At 36.5% G+C, this 19,513-nt stretch overlaps 2 protein-coding genes across 4 annotated transcripts; one reads left to right on the top strand and one right to left on the bottom strand.

The window, feature by feature from the left end:
* The first annotated feature begins 297 nt into the window (after positions 1-297).
* On the top strand, positions 298-10,915 carry rassf6 (Ras association domain family member 6). 2 transcript variants are annotated; one of them, XM_041969265.1, is made up of 11 exons: positions 298-488; positions 4,809-4,880; positions 5,941-6,019; positions 6,184-6,344; positions 6,504-6,604; positions 7,725-7,924; positions 8,078-8,179; positions 8,455-8,506; positions 8,585-8,703; positions 10,355-10,452; positions 10,608-10,915. In XM_041969265.1, the coding sequence occupies exons 2-11, from the start codon at positions 4,822-4,824 to the stop codon at positions 10,681-10,683; spliced, it is 1,047 nt and encodes a 348-aa protein (XP_041825199.1). In that variant the 5' UTR covers positions 298-488; positions 4,809-4,821; the 3' UTR covers positions 10,684-10,915. The 2 variants fall into 2 exon arrangements, with proteins under 2 accessions (XP_041825199.1, XP_041825200.1); XM_041969266.1 differs by lacking the exon at positions 298-488 and adding an exon at positions 4,454-4,528.
* Positions 10,916-14,563: 3,648 nt separating this feature from the next.
* Positions 14,564-18,589, bottom strand: si:busm1-57f23.1 (uncharacterized protein LOC368621 homolog). Of its 2 annotated transcripts, none has more exons than XM_041969277.1 (5): positions 18,475-18,589; positions 18,151-18,333; positions 15,386-15,537; positions 15,182-15,283; positions 14,564-14,800 (listed from the first exon to the last, which is right to left on the bottom strand). In XM_041969277.1, the coding sequence occupies exons 2-5, from the start codon at positions 18,236-18,238 to the stop codon at positions 14,708-14,710; spliced, it is 435 nt and encodes a 144-aa protein (XP_041825211.1). In that variant the 5' UTR covers positions 18,239-18,333; positions 18,475-18,589; the 3' UTR covers positions 14,564-14,707. The 2 variants fall into 2 exon arrangements, with proteins under 2 accessions (XP_041825211.1, XP_041825212.1); XM_041969278.1 differs by having other exon boundaries at positions 18,151-18,336; positions 18,475-18,588.
* Between the last annotated feature and the right edge of the window lie 924 nt (positions 18,590-19,513).

Genomic DNA, 19,513 nt, shown 5'->3' with positions numbered 1-19,513 from the left:
GAGTTAAAAAAGACCAACAAGTACAATAAATTAAGTTTCTGACTTTAACAAAGAGTAAACTAAGGTCATTTCTGGACCACATGTTGTTCATATTTGCAGTCTAATTACAGCTTAAACATTGCCCAGCTGCACACTAACAATGCTCAGACATGTACAGCCTCTCTCTCTCTCTCTCTCTTTCTCTCTCTCTCTCTCTCTCTCTCTCTCTCTCTCTCTCTCTCTCTCTCTCTCTCAGTGAACACACACTTTTACACACACAATCACATTTTAAAGTAGTCATATCTGCTGTCAGGAAGCCACTCCCTTTAAACATTGTCTCAACGTGTTCTGCAATAATTAACTAGCTGCTCCAGCGTTGCTACACAGACTCACCTCCTGCCACACGAACTGTACTCTGGACCTTTGAACACAAACACATGCACACAAAAAACCTGGACCATGGAGTGGACCAGCTTAATGTTTTAGACAACTGAGGAAAAGCTGGACAGGTAGGAAGAAATGTACTTTTGATCCAGTCAATAGACTTATTGTATTACGGGTTTTACCTGTTTTGATTCACACTGTGGAATATGCACCTAAAGAACAGTTTTATTTCCCACTTCAAGATATAACAACAGAATATTAAGTTTTGTGGTTTTTATGCCATGTTGATGAATATAATAACTTTATAAGGACTAAAGTTGCAAACCAAATTGATGAAGTGCTAGTTACAAAGATTTACTTTCAGCTTCAGGATGGAATTAACTTCCCATGACTCATTAAACACTGCATCTTAAATTATATCTGTCTTCAGCATACAGAATGATCTATTTGCCACAGACTTTAAATAAAAAAAAAGCATAACCAATATGTGTAGCCAAAAAGACAGGACTTTTAATAACTGCAGATTTTTCTATACATTAGATTGAAGATTTTTACTTCATGTTATGTGCACACTGAAAAACTGGAACTTCCTTGGTTAATCGTCACAAGTATCTCCTCTTTGTTTTTATGGCATTGGGAGCCAAGCAACTGCTAGTCCTAATGTTGCTAATAGGACTTGATACATATTTGTACATAAATTAACTGTTGCTTGCCAGCTATGTTGAGGAACAGAGGTGTCCACGTGTGTTATGGAGTACACTGCTGCATAAATCACACACACAGAACCAGACATAAACATTGCTAATTTTGGACTAGAGGCGGTTGGACTTTGAGTTGGTGGAAGAAGAAAATTTTTATTTTACCAGGGCTATACTGTTTGACTAAGCAGCTTCACTCCATATATGAGGAGTAGGATCCCCTGTCAGTCCTGTCCAAAAAGTTGGATGCATACTGTACTACTTTGCCTGGATGTTTGTGTGTGCCTGGCCTAATTCAGCCCCATGTTACCAGTTTTAATTCTTATGATCAGTGCACTGGTGGTTCTTTCTGAAATCGTATTCTTGGGTAGATATTAAGTCTCAGGGGTATATTTTTGTCCAATCAGGTTTAAAGTACATATTATTTCTCTTCACCGCCACTCTTTTGTCTAAATATAGTCACTTCCTGGTCCAAATATACCAAAATGGCATCAGCACAATGTTAAACTCAAAATGTAAAAGCTTCAATTCACACAGTGACTAGTAAAATCAAGGTAGCTACACTACCGTTCAAAAGTTTGGGGTCAATTCCCTATTGAATCCCATGGCAAAGTGACCCCAAACTTTTGAACGGTAGTGTACATCCACTTATGTATAATCAAATTTCAGCATTAGAAGAGTGTTTTCAGATTAATCTGCTGAAGAAGTGCCTCTATGCTCATATTGGGTAATTCCACTGTGATTCACAGAGGTATTCCTGCAAGTATGTGCCACATAGTTTCTTTGCGGAACAGTACTGGTCCGGTTGAAAGCTTTGCTGTCAGTGTGATATTAAACTTGAGGCATAAATAGAAGAACTCCAAGAATATGTCTTCAGGTGATATGAGGATGCCTTTGGTTTGGTTTGACACTTGGAATAATGTGAACAAACACAGCTTTAACAACCTGGCCTCACAGTGGACCCCAAAGCTTGTTGGGGCTTGAAAGACACAGTAGTGTGTTGAGTAAAACAGCTAAAATAGTTCAAACACAGTAATCCATCTTACCGCTCCTGTGTTTTATCCAACTTTTCTTTATTTACTTCAGTCTACAATGCCATACCCTACATGTTCACACAGAGGCATGTACTCCTGGGAGTCATTGTGCACTGATAGGATTTACAAGTGACCATATCAATATTTAAACATTGAGAATGTTTGAGAAAGTTCTTCACCTGACTGACTGCTTCCAGATCTCTGTGGGCGGGTGAAAAACTTCTGTGCAAAACTTCTCTTTCCCACAGGTGTAAACATGAAGCAGGGGTGTCCAGCTCTGGTCCCCAAGGACCCCAATCCTGCAGGTTTTTGATGTTTCCCTACTCCAATACACCTGACTCAAATTATTAAGTCATTGTGCAATGCTTCATAGGCTGTCCTTTTAACTTGAGTTAGGTGGGTTGGAATAGGGAAAGCTGCAGGACAGCAGCCTTCAAGGTCTGACTACGGACACCCCTTCAGTTTCTACTAAACTGTAGCTAGAATATACAGTGAAATATGATATTAGTCACATGACTGACTTGCTGACTGACAAAGGAAAACCGGTACAGAAGAGGCAACTTGCAAGGGTTACGTTTTTTACTGAGGGATTAATGAGAAGTAGGTGTGGCAATTAGCAACAGGACACCAGGTGTGACGGAACGGCAGAAACTAAACACAGAAGTGTTAGACTGAGGAAATAAGACAGGAAATAAATCAATAATAAACCAAAAACAAAGCTAAAGCCACAGTTCATAACATGACCATTTCAGGTTTTGTTCCTTTTTTCTGTTCAGGAAATCTAATATAACACATAAAAATGAAATCGCAATATCTGCGCTGGGAAGCTGCTGGTTACTTATAAAGAAATGTTATTAAATTACAAAATTAAGTATTGTAGTCAGTCATTAAACTAAATGTCTGTGATTACAAAGGTGTACAGAAATATATTCTTTATATTTGCAATCACACATACATTCTGTTGCTTTGCGTGTCTTGAACACATAATTTAAACATATAATTTGATTATTGGAGCTCCTTTACTGGCTCACAGTTCAGTATCAAATGACTTTTAAAATCCTGCAGTCTGTCACCTCCGTATTAAAATGATCCTGTTTACTTATGTCTGTGGTAAATTGATGAATGTTTATGTTCATGTGCACCACAGTGTAACTTCTCATCAATTTGCTGCAGTTCTCAGCATTACTTAATTTAGCTTTTGTTGTTTTGTCCCTATTTCATTTGTTTGATTATCGTATTCTGAAATTTACTCATTTTTAATTCATTGTTTTTGTTGCTTATTTTTCTGTAAAGAAATTTGGTCTAAAAAAATCTAATCTAAATTTTCATGCAGAAATTCCCCTTTTGAGAGACAAAATGGCCTTAATTTGCAAAACAGTAAATTACTGTAGACTGCAACATCAGTCACAGGAAGATGACATGATTTGTTTTGTTTTTTTTTGTTGTTTGTTTGTTTGTTTGTTTGTAACTTAGACAGGTTCCCCTGATGTGTGTTGTTTTTATTTGGTTCTTTTGTTTGACTTTGTATTGTCTCTTGCAGGTAAATAAAATCAATGCGCGCTACACTGCACATTGCTGTGTTTTTTTAAGGAACTATGAGGCAGCCAGCTGTATAATTGAGGTGGCCAAGGTGGCTAAGAATGCTCCTTATTGACATCTTTGGTGTCCAGTGTGAGGAAAAATCTACAGTCAGTAGAGATCTTTTTCCTCTGTTAATCAGTTTAAGTGTTGATTGAAAAAATATTTAAATTTACAGGGTGACTATTGATTGTATTAGGCCTTTGCATATTGTGCACCATTTCATGCACAAGTTTACTTAAAAAATCAAGTTAAATACATGAAATCCCTACATTTTCTTATAAAGATTGTACTGATAGCAGCATGGTGTACCTTTTTTGAGGTACTGTTGTTTCATTTGTCTGTGCAGGAATGAAGTGTCAGTAGAACAGGGGTGTGGTTTGGCCACAAGGATAACAAGTGCTGAATACCTGACATTTTTCACCCTAGAAAACAGGTTTGGGCAGAGAGCGTTTGGAAAACATGAAAAAAAAAATCCAATCAAATGGACTGCTACATTCAGAGTGAATCAAGAAAAAAGAAAGAAAAGAGAGAGAGAAGCAGCATAGACACTCCAGCTGTCGGTTCAAAGTCAACGTATCTGACCAAAGAATAAACAAATGGTTGAGTCTATGCTGTCATCACTGGTTACTGGGTGGAGTACTGTTATTAAATCTCTTAGAGACAAGGACAAAAAAAAGAAAGTGAAAGAGTGTAGCCATAGCTATAAAGAGAGAGAGAGAGAGGGATAAATATAACACAAAAACTTCAGAGAGACAGAGAGGCTGGAAAGAGATATTTTAAGCACAGAAAGAAGAAAGACACAGAGACGAGACTGAATCGAGAAAAGAGCTCTAATTTACTATGTTAGAGAAGGTAAGATTTTACTTTTCTGCTTATTTTAGGAACGTGTGACACTGGGTTGGTAGAACAAGGGCAGTTTAATTCATTTTCTGCAGCATTTGTTACTTGAGGTCAACAAAAGGCCTGTCAAGAATCTATATTTAGTAGAATGCACACGAGGGACATGCACGCTAAATTCAACAAGTCAGCAACCTCTTGTGTTCGTCCTCTGGCTGCATTTCATCTCAGCCTGCTGTCACTATGTGGCCACATGCAGTTACAGATGTTTGTTTGTTTGCCTTTCTTTCTGCAGTGGCTGAACAGAGATGAATGAAGTAGATCTGCTCCCAGTGATCCAAGCAGGAGACGGGAGGACACTGTCCAGGTGATTTACTGCTAATGCTGCTTAATCTTGACTGTCTTAGAGAGAATTTTCTGGGTCTGAAGCTCAGATTGGAGGCTCTTGGCATGGAGTTTGGATGTGATCTTCCCTCTGGGTACTTTGGCTTTCCCTATAGTGCAGAAACACACATGTTGGAATAACTGCTGTTTCTGTGATAGACTGGCCATGTGTCCAAGGTGTACCCTGCCTCTCACCTGGTGGAAACTGGGATCGGCTCCAGCTTCTCTACAATCCTAAAAGGGATTAAGCATATGCAGAAATTTAATGGAAGGATTATTCAGGATGCAAAAGCACACTAAGTGTTTTCATTACTATTTTGCTAAAATAGAATTTGGTCCATAAATTGTCCCACAGCTTACAAAAATGTGTATGAAAACAACATTTCCAAAATTTGTAAAAAAAAATAAAGAAAAAAAGAAAAGAAAAAAAAAGTCAGAAAACCACATACCTCTTGCATGTTTTTCATTATATTTCCTTTTATTATTTTTATTATTTAAAGTTTAAAAAGATGTCAGGAGGTTAGAATTTGTTAACTAAATTTGTATTTTTGTATTTTTAGTTGATTGGACAGCATTTTTTTCATGTTTGAGCGTGATGACAGAAAACTGGTTGTTGTTGTTTATTGGTTTGATTTAAATTACTTTACAATTTATCTTCTACATGGGCAATTTATACATGAAATATGTATTTTTCCATAAGTGGGACTATCATTGTGAGATGTCTAATGTTAAAATTTTCCACAGAGAGCTTACTGCAACTATTAAAACTTCATTCACTTCTATCACATCTGCACACTTAATATCCTCTTCAAATTTGGAGTTGGGAGATCTTAAGAATCCCTAGATAAACATCTGCCGTTTATGCAATTTTTAGTTTTTTTCGCAGCATGCATTTGCTCTATTTCTAGTCTACCTCCCTGTCTGGGTCAGTCTCTTCCTGAGTGCAGCATGCTCCCCCTCTTCGCAACAATATCTGGACTAAGTTTTGCTACGTTGCGCCGTCCTTTGCTTTGCAACCTGTTTTATGCAGCTCTTCATTTCAGAGCAGAGTTTCTGTCACTGCTGAACACCTACAACTGGTTCCTGAAGGACCAAACTCAACTGCACCTCACTTATTCTCAGGTACGGGTAAACAACATTATTTCATATTATATCTATTTAATAATTTTCATTGTTGCTAGTTTACAGCTGTTGATAGGCATAGTTCTAACAATGTGATGCAAATGACATGTACGTATGACAGCAATTACACACCATACAGGTGTCTGTGGATGTGTCTCTAACAGGCGGCTGATGGAGAGGTGATAGTTGAGGGCTTTCTCAATATCTCTTGGGGTGTACGGGGACCCATCAGGCTCAAAATACAGGATGACAAGCAAATGCTTCCCTTCGCTCCTCTGATCTCATCTGATCCCACCAGTCCAGTCAGCCCATTGGGGAGCAAGAGGTTCATGTCAGATTTTGAGAAACGTTACCAATATTGAAATTTACAAGTAATGTGTATTTGGACCTGGTGCTGTATATCATAAAGAATTTTCACATGTCAAAAGTAAAAGTCCTTTATGTTTCCGAGAATATCACTGTCACTTCCTGTGTGTTTTTGCAGTAGTATGTCACGATGGGGAGAATACAATGATCTTCACCAGATAGACGAGGTGGCTGAGACAGATGCAGCACATGAAACAGTGATCAAAGATCCTTTACCAGGTTGATAACAATTACCTTTCTTAACAACATATCTACCCAGCAGTGCTGTAAAATAACTTTATTTTTATTAAATTGCAACAAATCATTAATATGATGCCAGCAATACTCTTAAAAATTAGTTGAAACTGAGAGATGTTAATTGTTATGTTACATTACGTGTTCTTTTAACTGCATTTGTTTATTTTGGGGGAACTAATTGTGCTATTTGTTGGAGTTTTGCTAAAAGAATGTGAGTTTAATCCTGCTGATTATGAGATTTCAATTGCTCAGCAGTCCACGGTTAATATTGTCCAGTTGTTTCTCTATGATGCATCTGCACCATACAGTTTCAATAAGACACATCCAGAGTTACTATTTTAATAGTGTGTTCAGATCATGTCATAAATCATACAAGTTCTGTCATGCTCCTGCTGAAAGAACTCTAAAATTCCAATATAGGCTTTTGCATCAACGGCACCCTCACACATATACAAGTTAACCATGCCATAGTGACTGATACGCCTCCATGCAATCATAGAAGCCGGGTTTTGCATCTTTCAATGATAACATTTTCTATTTTGGTTTTGAAAAGCTCAACATAATTGTTTGGTTGTTTTTTTCCAAATCAAATAAAGTGCAGATTAATCTGATCGCAGGGCACATGTCTACTGTCTTTTTATCCATCTGAGATGAGCTCCCAGAAAACTCCTAAGTCCCCCCTTTTTTATGTATATTTTCATGTTTTTCTTCATTGTTGGTTGTTTGTCTTTTTGCTTGTTTGTCATTTCTTTTCTTTGTTTTCTTAACTTAAGTTTTTCCCCTTTTTCTTTCTTTTCTGTTTTGATTGTGTTGCTGGCATCAATTCCAAGATTTCTTTATGGTCAGTCAAGACCTTGAACAATGTGTTGTTAAAATGTGTTAAAGATTTAAACAAATAAACAAATGACCTATTTAAGTTTTTGTCGCATAGAAGAAAACGTATGCTGCATATGAATGATTGTGATTTTAAAAGATTCATAGCTAGTTTCTATGTTAATGTATGATCTTGTTTAAGTCTATCTAGTTTTGTAGATATTTCTATTTCTCCTTCGATATGTTGTTTATAAAGCAATCTTTTTGTACATGTCTGCACAATCCAAAGGCCCAGCTGTTTATGAGACCGCTACTCTGCGCCCTGTGAGGCAGAAGAACCCAGAACTAGAGGAGGAGTCCAACCTGTTTCGTTGTATGAGCGACGCCTCATTGGTTAAGAGGAGAAGAGGCCGAGGAAAGTCAGAATCACAAAGAGAGAGAGAAAGACAGCATCGGTTTTCTATTAATGGGCACTTTTACAACTATAAGGTATATTCCCTCTTCACCATGCACCATGATTTATTTTTTGTGACTTCCTCCTTTTTTGATTCTTTTAGCTCTTCTTCCTTTTTATATATAAACCTTTAAGTTGTTTTCTATTCATTCACTTCATGTATTCTTTCATTTAATTTTATTCTGCAGACCTCTATCTTCACGCCATCCTTTGGTACTCCAACTAAAGTTCGCATCTCCAGCAAGATGAACACAAACCAAGTCATTGAACAGTTACTAAACAAGTTTAAAGTGAGTTCAGTTTTTATTCGGGAGCAAATAGATAAATGTGTTAAAATTAGAGCAAATAAACAGCTTGCCAATTATTTTTAAGATCAGTAAAATACTGAATGTGCACCCAGGGGAAGTTTTTGCAAAACATACATAATGTCAATGTATAACTATTGCTTAAAAAAATTCCAACAGCTCAAACATATAAAGTTTGAAGAAAAAAAACATCTTTATTTGATCACCAGAATTAAGAATTTTAAATACATGTTTGCACATTTTCACTGTTTCTCCAACAGATAGAGAATGATCCCCAGGAATTTGCATTGTACTGTGTCCACCAAAGTGGAGGTAGAGTTGATCTGATCTACAGAAAATGTAACCATTTAACATGAGAAAGGAAATGCAGCGTATATGCCTTTTGTGCAGAAAAGAAGAAGCTGACTGAGAGAGACAAGCCTCTGTGGGAGCGTATACTGCAGGGGCCCTCTGATGACATCATGAAGATGTTTTTGATGGACATGCATGAAGAAGAAGTCAGTAAAGATGTGAGTTTGTTCACCTTACACTCTGACCCTGTACTGACATAACTCGACCCAACTTTGTGTTTCAGTCTCCCTGTTTCAAATTAATCTATTTTATTCTAATGACTAAACTATTTAATATCAGAATATTAGTATTTGTGAGGCACGGACTTCAGACCCTCCAGGACACAGTCAGGCACATTTTCTTGCCCAAATGATATTGCAAATATTCATAAAACATTTCTAAAAGCTCATATCAAAATATGAAGAAACTTTACTTGTATTTAACCTGTAATGAGAGATTATATATTACTATTCTTTCCTTTATTTAATAAGGTTTTTTTTAAATGCAACTGTCAACTATTGAGCTATTTTTGAAAGAAAAAAAAAAAAAAGTTTTCAAGCTGGTTGTGAAGGCTGTGCTGCTCAAATGGTTTCTCTTCATACATTGGACTCCTTTCAAGATCTGTGATGATGAGAATATATGGCAACGAACAAGCTTTGTATCAGCAGGATCAATTGATTAAGATCTCCAAAATTAAATTAATGAGCGAAATCACACACCAAATCACCCATAAGTTAGAGAGGATATGTAGAAGATACAGGGCAGGATCAAAACAAAGACAAATGTGGAGAAAATTCAACAAGTGTGGCCAAAACTTGACAACAAGCTATTAGAGAGCCATTTAATTTGGATCAGCTGTGTTGGAGCGAAGAAACTTTTAAAACTTGCAGGATTTCAGCCTTTGAGGACCGGAGCTGGACACCGCTGATTTTTACACTATTTAAGACTGAACGAGCAGATCGAGATGATAAAGTTATAGGATAAAGTTAAAAGTAGGAGGTCCTTCAGTGCTTTTCAACTTGGACATTTCATGGTTAAAGGAAAACTTGTGCTGGAGCTCCTGGAGATTTTCCAGAGAACAATGCTGAAAAAAATGCATAATAACATAATAGGCATTTCCTCACACCCTCACAAAACTGTCTGAAAACAATAAAATGATTTTAGTGAGAGGGTTCTTCAAGTGCAATTAATTAGCTCTAAAAGAAAATAAAAAAATAAAAAAAACAAGTTGATTATTTTTCCTCAGGGGATTAATAAAGGTTTTTTTTTCCTGTTTTAGTATGAGTATTATGCATAATAAATATCAAAATTGATTAAAATGTGACTAAATCTAACCAGTTTGTGCACATCTTTTCACTAGTTGCTTTAAACAATTCTTTTATATTGACTCTGACTCATATTGACTGTATTACCTCCATGTCAGGGCACAGACAATGTTCATCTTTCACCACAACTACTGCAGTCCTCCTCTAGCAGGTCTTCCAGAATGTACAGCAAAACTTCTAAATATAATCCAGAGTGGTATCTATTATATGATCAACCAAAAAGCACACATATTGCTCCAAGACTCATAGAACTTCACAAGAAACCCACAGTGAAGCCTGTGATGCTGGATCTGCACCCACATGTATAACCTCAGTAGTACAGCTTTATGCTCATTCTTATATACAGAATAGTTCTAGTCAAGACTGTACTCATTTGTGTTTCAACTATCTTTTGAAGACTCATCTCCTCTAACATCTCCTCTTTCAACATCTCTAGCTTTTAGTATGTGAAGTTCCTCATGTTTGTTTTGTTACTAGCTGAATTTTCTTTCCCTCCACTCCTCAGGTTGCTCAGTATCTGAACTTGGAGCTGCCCATCCTGGAGCAGGTTCTACTGAAGCTCAGAGAGGAAGAGAATAGGGAGATACAAGGAGTCATCAGCAAGTTAGTACACAATGTTATTCCTCTCTTTCTTAATCTCTGTAGAGTCTTAAAAAAAAAGCTTCAGATATTATAGCACCAAGATTCATTCAAAGTCGAGTTGTTTTGCTGCTTACTGATGATGTGTCTGCTTGTGTATATTTTTCTATATGTGCCAGGTACCACCACCAGCACAGACTCCTGTCCCAAATGCTGAACTGTAAGACGTCCTCTCACATTGAGACCAGTGTCTGATAGCTGCTGGACCCGGTTACTGACAGCCCCTCTGTTAGGATAAGAGGGTCATTGGGGAACTTTAATATTTTATGTCTAATATTTTAAACAAGAGGCCACATTCATGTCATGCTCTTTCATTTTCTACATAAAAAGTTTAGCTAGTATCAATCTTTGAATTTTCTGAAACTGTAAAATAAGTCCACAATGTAGTTGTAAGATGCTATTGCTAAAATAAAAATAGGGACCAACATGATGGCTTCTGTGTTCACAAATTGTGTGTTAATTGTTATTGTCTTCACGTACAATTAAAATGTTGTGTAAAAGAAAAGAAAAGAAAAAAAAGAAAAGAAAAGAAAAGAAAAGAAAAAAAAGAAAAGAAAAGAAAGAAAAGAAAAAAGTGACTACCAACATGGCTACCTATTTAATTATTTAAATAGTCAGAAATTAACTTTAGTAGGAAAAATAAATGATGAAATAAAGAGAATTTCTTTTTATGGTTGCCATGTTTGCTCTTCCCGGTTCTTTCTGTTATTGTTGCGCTTTTCTTATTCATCTCAGACATTTAGCAAGCCAGTCTGTGCAGGCACATGTCAAATGTTGGACTAAATGTTTGAAAAATATGTTTAAGACCAATAATAAGGCTCGTGTGTTTAAGGGAGGCCCAGGAAACAACTTACAAATGGAAAACAACAGCACAGCAGTGAAATAATGGTGGAGGGTAAAATTAGCTTTGCTGTAAAACTATCTTTGCTGTTTAGATGCTAATGTAAAATTTTTTACAATTTCTTTCCCAGACAGCTTTGTACTACCAAGCAATGACTCAGCTTTTTCTATAACAGTATTGAGAATAAATAGCGTCTGGTTGCTTTATTGAGGAAAATAGCTTCCATATTAATTCTGCCAAGATGCCCAAAGAATCCAGTTTCATGGAAATGGAAATAACGTTTTCCTAAGTGGACTCCACAGATTTTAGGGAATGCACTAATAATAAAGTAAATACCACTTCTAACATACAATATGCATTTTTCCTGCAGCTTTGAAAGCATCACTGAAAACAATTTGTTAGCTGGTGCAAAGCGACCGAGCAAACCTAAGGTATGGTCATGTAGTTAAAACAATTACCTCCTAATGAGTGTTCCTAATAATTTTCCTTCCAGGAAAACATCATGAGTTAAGGAGACATAAGTAGAAAAAATTGTACAAACTTAGGAGAAAATTGTCTCAGACTGTGGCTGAGAGATCTAATGCTTAATGCTTTAGGGTCAAAGAAGAGCAGAAATTTTAAAAGAATGGAAATGGTTTGATATCAAACTTTGTTCCAAACACGTGTCCCACAGATGATACTTATCTGTAACCAGAGGAGGACGGAGTCAACAGAACTTATGGATTTGGACACACACATTTCCTGCAGATGCAGCTTTTTCCTGTTTGATGTCAGCTTGGTGTTAATTTTTCCCAGTGTGTTTTGGATCCAGGGAAATGATGGCATCCAACATGGATAAAATAATCCAGCTCAGTGATGGTGGGGAAATACTCAATCTCTCTCCCAGCTCATGTTAGCAGCCAAAAACCCAAGTGCATATGCACTAGATTTGCTTTTGTGTGGTTAGTATCTCTCTACAACACTCCCCCCAAATCCCAGCATAAATCTAACAGGATCTCTTTTGGGAAGAGGCATCTGATCAGATGCCAGTCTGTGCTCTCAACAAGGGGGTTTTGGGACACTCTATATGTGTGAGTGTGTAGTGTGTGTACACAGAGTGATATGTGTGCACAAAGGATCACATATAGATATATAGATATTTTGATGAAAATATATTTAAATTAAATACAAATATTTTATTAATCCCAGGGGGATTAATGATCAGATGAGACCAATGTTAATAAATAGCCATGTCCCACTAATCTATTTGTTGACGATGTTAGTTCATCAGTGGAGTTTAATATAATACAGTTTGATTTATAACCCATTATATCTGATTTTATTCCAATTTATGTATTTTCAAGTTTGGGATTTATTTTCAGGTCCTTTATTCTGTCATCTTTTGTTCCTGCTGGAACAGAGGATGGGGATAAATTTGGCTCCATCTTGTGGTTGATTTGTTAAAAACATGAAGAAGAAACACTGGCATTTACATATTTTTATGTATTTGTGTTTAAAATTTCCATCTTCAGCTATGATTAATGGACTGAATGATTGAGGGAACACAGAAATTGACTGAAATATGGATCACTTAATGGCCTATTTAAGTGTACTAAGTATTGTAAAGCAGTTGGCAAAACTTCTAATTCCTAAAATCTAATTTTTTTATTGAATGAAAATAAGACTTGATGTTTACAGCTGGTGAAGGGGCCCCCTTAAAATTCTGGCCCCTCTTACTCCTTTGACTCAGGACATGCCCACCGCTGCGTTTTCTTGCTGGACCTCCATCTGCTGTGGAGTTAGATCCTCAAATATGAGTTTATGAGTAGAAAAGTGACTCATCCCAGTGGGCTCTGCTGAAGACGGTAAACCTCACAGCTGTCACCAACACTTTGCTGATGCTAATGGGAGGAGTGGTCCTCCTGCAGCAGAGAGGGAGTTTTAGTTTGCAGCTGCCACATGACAGATGCAACAATATGGCATGACACGATATCGATATGAAAGAGTTGTCTTTGTCCTGGGTGAGATAACAGGAGGCCAGGGAGATGAGTTCAGCTATGTTGATCTGAGTGATTGTAACTTTTTAGTTTTTTATATACTTGACATACTGTGATATTTAGTTAGTAACACCTATATAACTTTGGGAAAAAAGCATAGTCAATATTAACTATATACCTAAAACACACTGTTTTATTTTCATATACATAAAAAATGAAATATGCCTTTAAGTTATTATAACCTTGCTACAGTCTTAGTAACATATTAAAGCAAAGGTAAAAGTAAGGAGTCTGCTATGTTATATTGATATGTTAATATTGGTAAGATTGGCCTTTTTAATGTAGATGTTCTATTTAGTTTAAAGTTTTCTTACACTATAAAGGTTTTTTTACCTTTATGTTTGACACTTGTTTTGTTTGCTCCTGTAAAAGTCACCATTAAAACATCTTTGAGTCCATAATATCAATTATTCAAACCCTGTTATCTGCTTCTCCAGTGATTTGCAAAACAAAAATAAAAAAAAGATAATTCCTAAATATGTGATGCTTAAACCATTTCATCATACAGACAGAAAAGATATAAAGCAGAAATTCTGAGTAAAAAGAAAACTTTCCCATCATCTGCTTTGACAAAAGAGCAATTTTATTTCTCAGATATTTTGTCTGTCTTCTATTTTCAAAGAAATATGTGATGCAAATGTGTTTCATGAGTTGTATTCTGGCTTAGCACAAGATACAAACTTTCTTTAATGCCCTACTTCTAACGGGAGTCTGGACTTTGTTGCAGATCTTACACCATGAGTGACAATATTACAGCAGCAAAGTACCGACAACAGGATCAAGTCAGGACCACAAAACCGCTCTAATTTTTTTTTTACCAAAATTGAGGCTAAATTGTTAGTTTAAACCAAGATCAAGAATTTATGTTGGCTGTTTGTGATGCAGACAGCTTTGTGAAAATAATACATTTACTTAATTTCATAACCACTCAGAGCAAATCAAGTGAAGACATTATTGCTGTGTTGCCCACTTTCTTTTTGTCTCTGGAAGTTACATAATGCATCTGATCTCAAAACAAGAATAAGTAAAACTTTTAAGGGAGCAGAGGGACTTAAAAAAAGACAGCAAGCTTCAAAGATTTTTTAACGGGAATTAAAATCAAGTATTTTTTTCCATTTCGATTGAAAGATACAAGCCACAAAAAAACAATTATTTCCACGTTAGGATGGAGGGAAAGAAACAAAAACAAGCCATCATCTCTGCTGAGTCACTGCTGCCCATTTTTATTGGATTATTTTCCATTAAAGCCCATCTACTGTTTACTGTAAAATCAGGCACTTCTTACATGTATTATAAAAAATTTAAGCTGTAAAGATATAAAAAGGTTTAAGCTCTAAAAAAGTTAAACCTTCACAGGTTTCTTGCACTTGTGACTCTGCAGTTTATGTTTGTCGTTGCGGGGGTTGAAAGTCACGTCAAAGTGGCACTGCAGCTCCTGTAAAAGAAAAAAACACTAGTAACTATTATTAGAAACTTTGAAACTTTTCCAACAGATTTGTGTTATTTACTATCTAAATTCTGTTCATGTTTATAGTTGAGTATCTAATCGTGTACACTCTCCATTTCTTACATGTGAGATGATCTTTCTTATTGTAGACTCTAATGTTTTGCATCAGGTGGATTAAGCACTTTTATATGTATCAATATATTTGTATATATTTTTTAAATGTCATATCATTAATCAAGTAATTAGTTGGGCGTTTTCTAAGTGTAACTAGCTGAGCTAATTTTTTTTTTTTTTTTTTTTGATAGAAACATCAAAATTTAACCAAACTACAGACAGAAACCTCCAAATACACACACATAACAGATTTACCTTTTCTTCAAGACTGCAGCTGTTCAAGGACTGATTTTCAGACTTGAGACACTTGGTTTTTCCCAGGACTGCATCAATCTTAAAGTTAATCATGTTAGTCACCTGAATAAAGTACCATAAGGACACAGTGGTTAGATGTGGCATCATGATGGGAAAACTTGATGTTGATGAGGTGAGTTAATTCATTTGAAAGTTGCATCCAACCTGAGTTTTGGCGCTGGTGATTGAGACCAGTTTAAACATCTTCTTAGATCTGGAGCGCGTGTTAAACCCCATCACAGCGTGTTGAGCTGCCTTCTTAATATCAGCTGACTCCAGATCACTGTCTTGCCAGCCACCCAAAAGTGGCACATTTTCTGTGAGGGAATCAAACACAATAATTTAATTCGAGTCCTGTTCTGGTTTTATTCCAGTTCACAGATGACCACCGAACACTAGATAACACTGGTCTTACACCCCAAAAACTAAATTTGCCTCCTTGTCAATTTATCCACTATGCATCAGGCCAATGTTTCCTAAGGAAACAAAAAACACATATAAAGGCCTGCCCCAGCTCTTGTCCTGCACTTTGTGTGTCATAAAGTAGTAGTTTTAGAACACTGAGGAACACCATTGATTGGTCCGAACTTCAAAGTAGCAAAAATACTGGACTGCACGTATTGATCCAAAAAGGATAAACCCAACTGATTTAACATAAAAGGTTATGGTTTTGAACGATATCAGATACGGAACAGACTTTGGAACCCAAACACTAGCTTTGTTCATTAGCAGGCATATGCTAGTATGCTGCTGTTAGCATTAAGCTCAAGTACCACAGTGCCAGTCTTGTTGTGAGCCCTCTCATGTGGATAATTGATGTAGACATTATAATTTCAGGCTTATAAGATTTGTGATGAGTCATTTGCAAATAAGCTGGCGGATTCTTTGCAGAGAATGAAAAGAGCCAAATCATCAGCTACTCCTGCTCAGCTCTGCTGAGAATCCAGGCAGGCAAAGGCAGGACTTTATAAGCACACCATCCAACCAATCACATGCAAGGACAGACTAGAATCATATAATTATGTGAAAGAAGGAAGGGGTGGTGGGGACTGGAGTGGTCTTTAGCGTTGGGGAAACATAAGGAGATGATGTGAAAATCTAAATATATATTTAATTTGTTTGCTGTTATTTTATGTTCAGTTGTTCATTTAAAGGTTTGATTAAAATGTTAAATAATAGAAACAGTGTAGCATTTCCTTCTTCTTTGTTTTGTGTGTATGTGTTTGTGTGTGTGTGTGTGTGTGTGTGTGCCAATCCATAACTGCCAAGATGACCTTAAATAGGTGGCTCTTCTAAGGGAGCTGAGCCTAAAGAACTAAATCTTTGAAAAGAGCCGGACCTCCCATCACTGACTCATAAAATTCTACTTAAAATGTTTAAAGACTGTGAGAACTAGGCAAAAGCAAAAAAAAAAAAAATAATAATAATGATGTACTGTGGTTTAACAGTAAGGTGCACTTTGGATTTGGTGTAACATTACTTTTTCTTTGGCGTTATACTAGTAAATATATTGCTTTAATAATCCCAATTAGGAAATTCAGTTACCTCTCCCTCCTACAAGACTGGCGTTCTCGACTTGCATGAGATTATAGCTAAATAAGATTAAGGATCGTTATATAAGATTATAATGATAAAAACACCAGGAAAGAAACTCTGCAGTGTTAATCCAGTTGATGAGGTGTATTTTCCTGCCTTCTTTAGCCTGTCAAACCCACATTCTAAATGTTCTTGATGTCATATGTTTCTTTTAACCATGAAATAAACCTCTGCTCTTCCAGTATAAATAGCACTTTATTAGTGATGAATTCATCTGTCCTGTGGCCAGGCCAAATATTATGACTCACAGTATCCAACCACACTGCGGTGAACAGTCACCATCTACAGACTAAGTACAAAAACACGCTAATGTTTCTTAGTCTAGTCAGAAAGGCACACTCTGTCAGGAAAGATATTAATGTCCCTCACCAGTTCATCACAAAATAATGAGGAATTTATAGCGTTTCTTTCTACATCTTTTCCTCATTCTTTGTATTTAGCTGACTTCCTTATCAGTTCTTGATTAGTCATCAATGATGTTGTTAGTCTATTTACATTGCATTTAAGTCTTTCTTAAGTGTAACAGCATCACTGTAAACTGCAACACTAGTGTTTTTATTTATCTGATGTCATTAGGCAAGGCAAGGCAAATTTATTTGTATAGCACATTTCATGTACAAGACAATTCAAAGTGCTTTACATAAAACATTTCAGCAGGGTGCAGAAAGCAATAATAAAGGAAATAAAACAGATAAAATGCAAGAAATAAAATTTCAGTGTGGGGAAAGACAATAAAATAATAAATTACATTAAAATGATTGCTTAAAACGTCAGATTAGCCGAGGTGCAGTTGTTTTGCCTGACTGGTTTCCAGATTGTTAGTCATGATTCTGACACTCATCTATGCTGCAGTCGACGCTGAAAAGCTTGTTTGTCTTTTCACTCTACAGTATGTACTCTGCCCTTCCCTTCCTGGATGCCCTGTTTAACTTCATTTTGCTTATGCAACCATAATGAAGTGTTTCCAGGACATTTCCAAGCTCCCAACAAAATTAAAAAAAAAAAAAAAGATCTTGTTGCTAAATTTAGAAGCAACAAGCAAAAGGAAATATAGAAAAAATTGAAACTCTCAACATTTAAGAGTGTTTTAAGGAGTTAAGACTTAAAATATTGAAGATACCTTTAACATTTCTGTCCCTGAAAATGCACTCATTCGTGAGAATATGCATATGAACCAATAACAATTCAGATTATTCAGCATTACTGGTGTTTTTGCACATTACTGTACACCAAAGATCCAGACCTTCTCTGCTTCAGCTTCCCCTTCTAACAACACTCTGCAAATGTTTAAACAATACTTGCTAAACACATTTTACATCCGTATCACTACTTACTGGTTACAATGACTTCCTCCACCGGCTGATCTCCCATACACAGCTGGACAGCTGACAGACATATCAGCAATGATAATGGTAGAGACATCTTTACTTCTGCTCTTTTAGGTTTCCAGAATAAGATGCCAAATAGGTAAAACTCTTCTCTTGAAGTGGACAACTTGTCAGCCAGCTCTCAGATCCCTACTTGCAGCAAACAGACACATCCAGGATCATAAAAATAAAAAAAAACAAAAACCAAAGTGGGAAATACTGAAGATAATCAGAAAAACAAGTGTTAAAAAAAATTATAGATATGAATCTACAAAACCTTCATGTGTTTACCTTTTTGTAATTTGAAATGTAGAGCCCCAGCTTGTGGATGTTAAAGCAGTTGAGAGTAAATGTGAATGTGGAGGAGTGAAAGAGGGAGAGAGGAGCAGTGTGTTAGGGAATGTGTGTGACTGTGCAGCATTTAAGCTCTGGTATGTTTAATCAGCCTGTGAAGGCCACACCCACTAACCCTGCCAGGCAGTGATGCATGTATTTAACAACCATCAGCAGCTTCAGCATGTGTATGAGAGAAAGAGAGAAACTGAATGGATTGGAGGCTTGTTTTGACGTGTGTTTGTGCACACTCTAGTGTTTCAGGGCTCTTTATATATTTGCATTCATGTGTGTTTTTATGCGATCGTGTGTGTTTACGTTGATTTGTGCCAATCCATTGAGTCCTTTGTTTTACGTTTGCGAATGAGTCACAATCTGTTTGTGACCTGACACAAACTCAGCTGATGGCACACTGAGTCACACAGAAGAACCAGTTAGCACATTAGTTCTGGGTACCTTAACATCCTGTCCAGACTGGTCCAGACAGATAAAACACTAAAATCAACAAATAAAGTGAGTTAAATGCATCCTTTTTGTGTTTGCCTGCCTTTGGCAAGATGTGGCTGAAGCCTTTCACAGAAAAAAAAATATTTTTTTTCCTCTCTGTCCCGCTATTTATATGTTACAAACCACTCATCCACGCCATCCTGTAATGCAAACAGGTCCTATGGTGCAAATATCAAGGAAAGCAGGATGAATTTGGAGTAGGTCTAAGCAACAGCACTTCAAGACTTCAGACTGCACCTATGTTTTTCTGGCTGCACTTGATTTCTCTTTGCAAAGACAACATAAACCTGATGAAATGAGAGCTTCGGATTTCGTTTGTTTTCAAAACCTCAGCAGAAGTTTTTCTCTTTGGAAACAGATCCAAACAAGAGAAATGATCTATTTGTAAAAGGGACTAAATCTGTGGAATATTTTAGCTTTGAAAAGTGCAATTATATGCTTATTCTTTGGCAGAACATAACAGAGATTTTATTCAGCAACTCAAGTTTTA

The sequence above is a fragment of the Melanotaenia boesemani genome, chromosome 19 (assembly GCF_017639745.1).
Source record: "Melanotaenia boesemani isolate fMelBoe1 chromosome 19, fMelBoe1.pri, whole genome shotgun sequence".
Lineage (NCBI taxonomy): Eukaryota > Metazoa > Chordata > Actinopteri > Atheriniformes > Melanotaeniidae > Melanotaenia > Melanotaenia boesemani.
Note: the sequence above shows the minus strand (reverse complement) of the source record. Positions and strands in the feature narration are given on the sequence as shown.

Excerpts from the sequence above, each read along its gene's own strand:
- rassf6 (XM_041969265.1), top strand. The coding sequence starts at position 4,822 with ATGAATGAAGTAGATCTGCTCCCAGTGATCCAAGCAGGAGACGGGAGG. Across the intron at positions 8,507-8,584 it reads CTGTGTCCACCAAAGTGGAG|AAAAGAAGAAGCTGACTGAG; the intron begins GTAGAGTTGATC and ends CCTTTTGTGCAG. Across the intron at positions 10,453-10,607 it reads ATACAAGGAGTCATCAGCAA|GTACCACCACCAGCACAGAC; the intron begins GTTAGTACACAA and ends TATATGTGCCAG.
- si:busm1-57f23.1 (XM_041969277.1), bottom strand. The coding sequence starts at position 18,238 with ATGTCTCTACCATTATCATTGCTGATATGTCTGTCAGCTGTCCAGCTG. Across the intron at positions 15,538-18,150 it reads GGAGGAAGTCATTGTAACCA|AAAATGTGCCACTTTTGGGT; the intron begins GTAAGTAGTGAT and ends ATTCCCTCACAG. Across the intron at positions 15,284-15,385 it reads TCACCAGCGCCAAAACTCAG|GTGACTAACATGATTAACTT; the intron begins GTTGGATGCAAC and ends TACTTTATTCAG.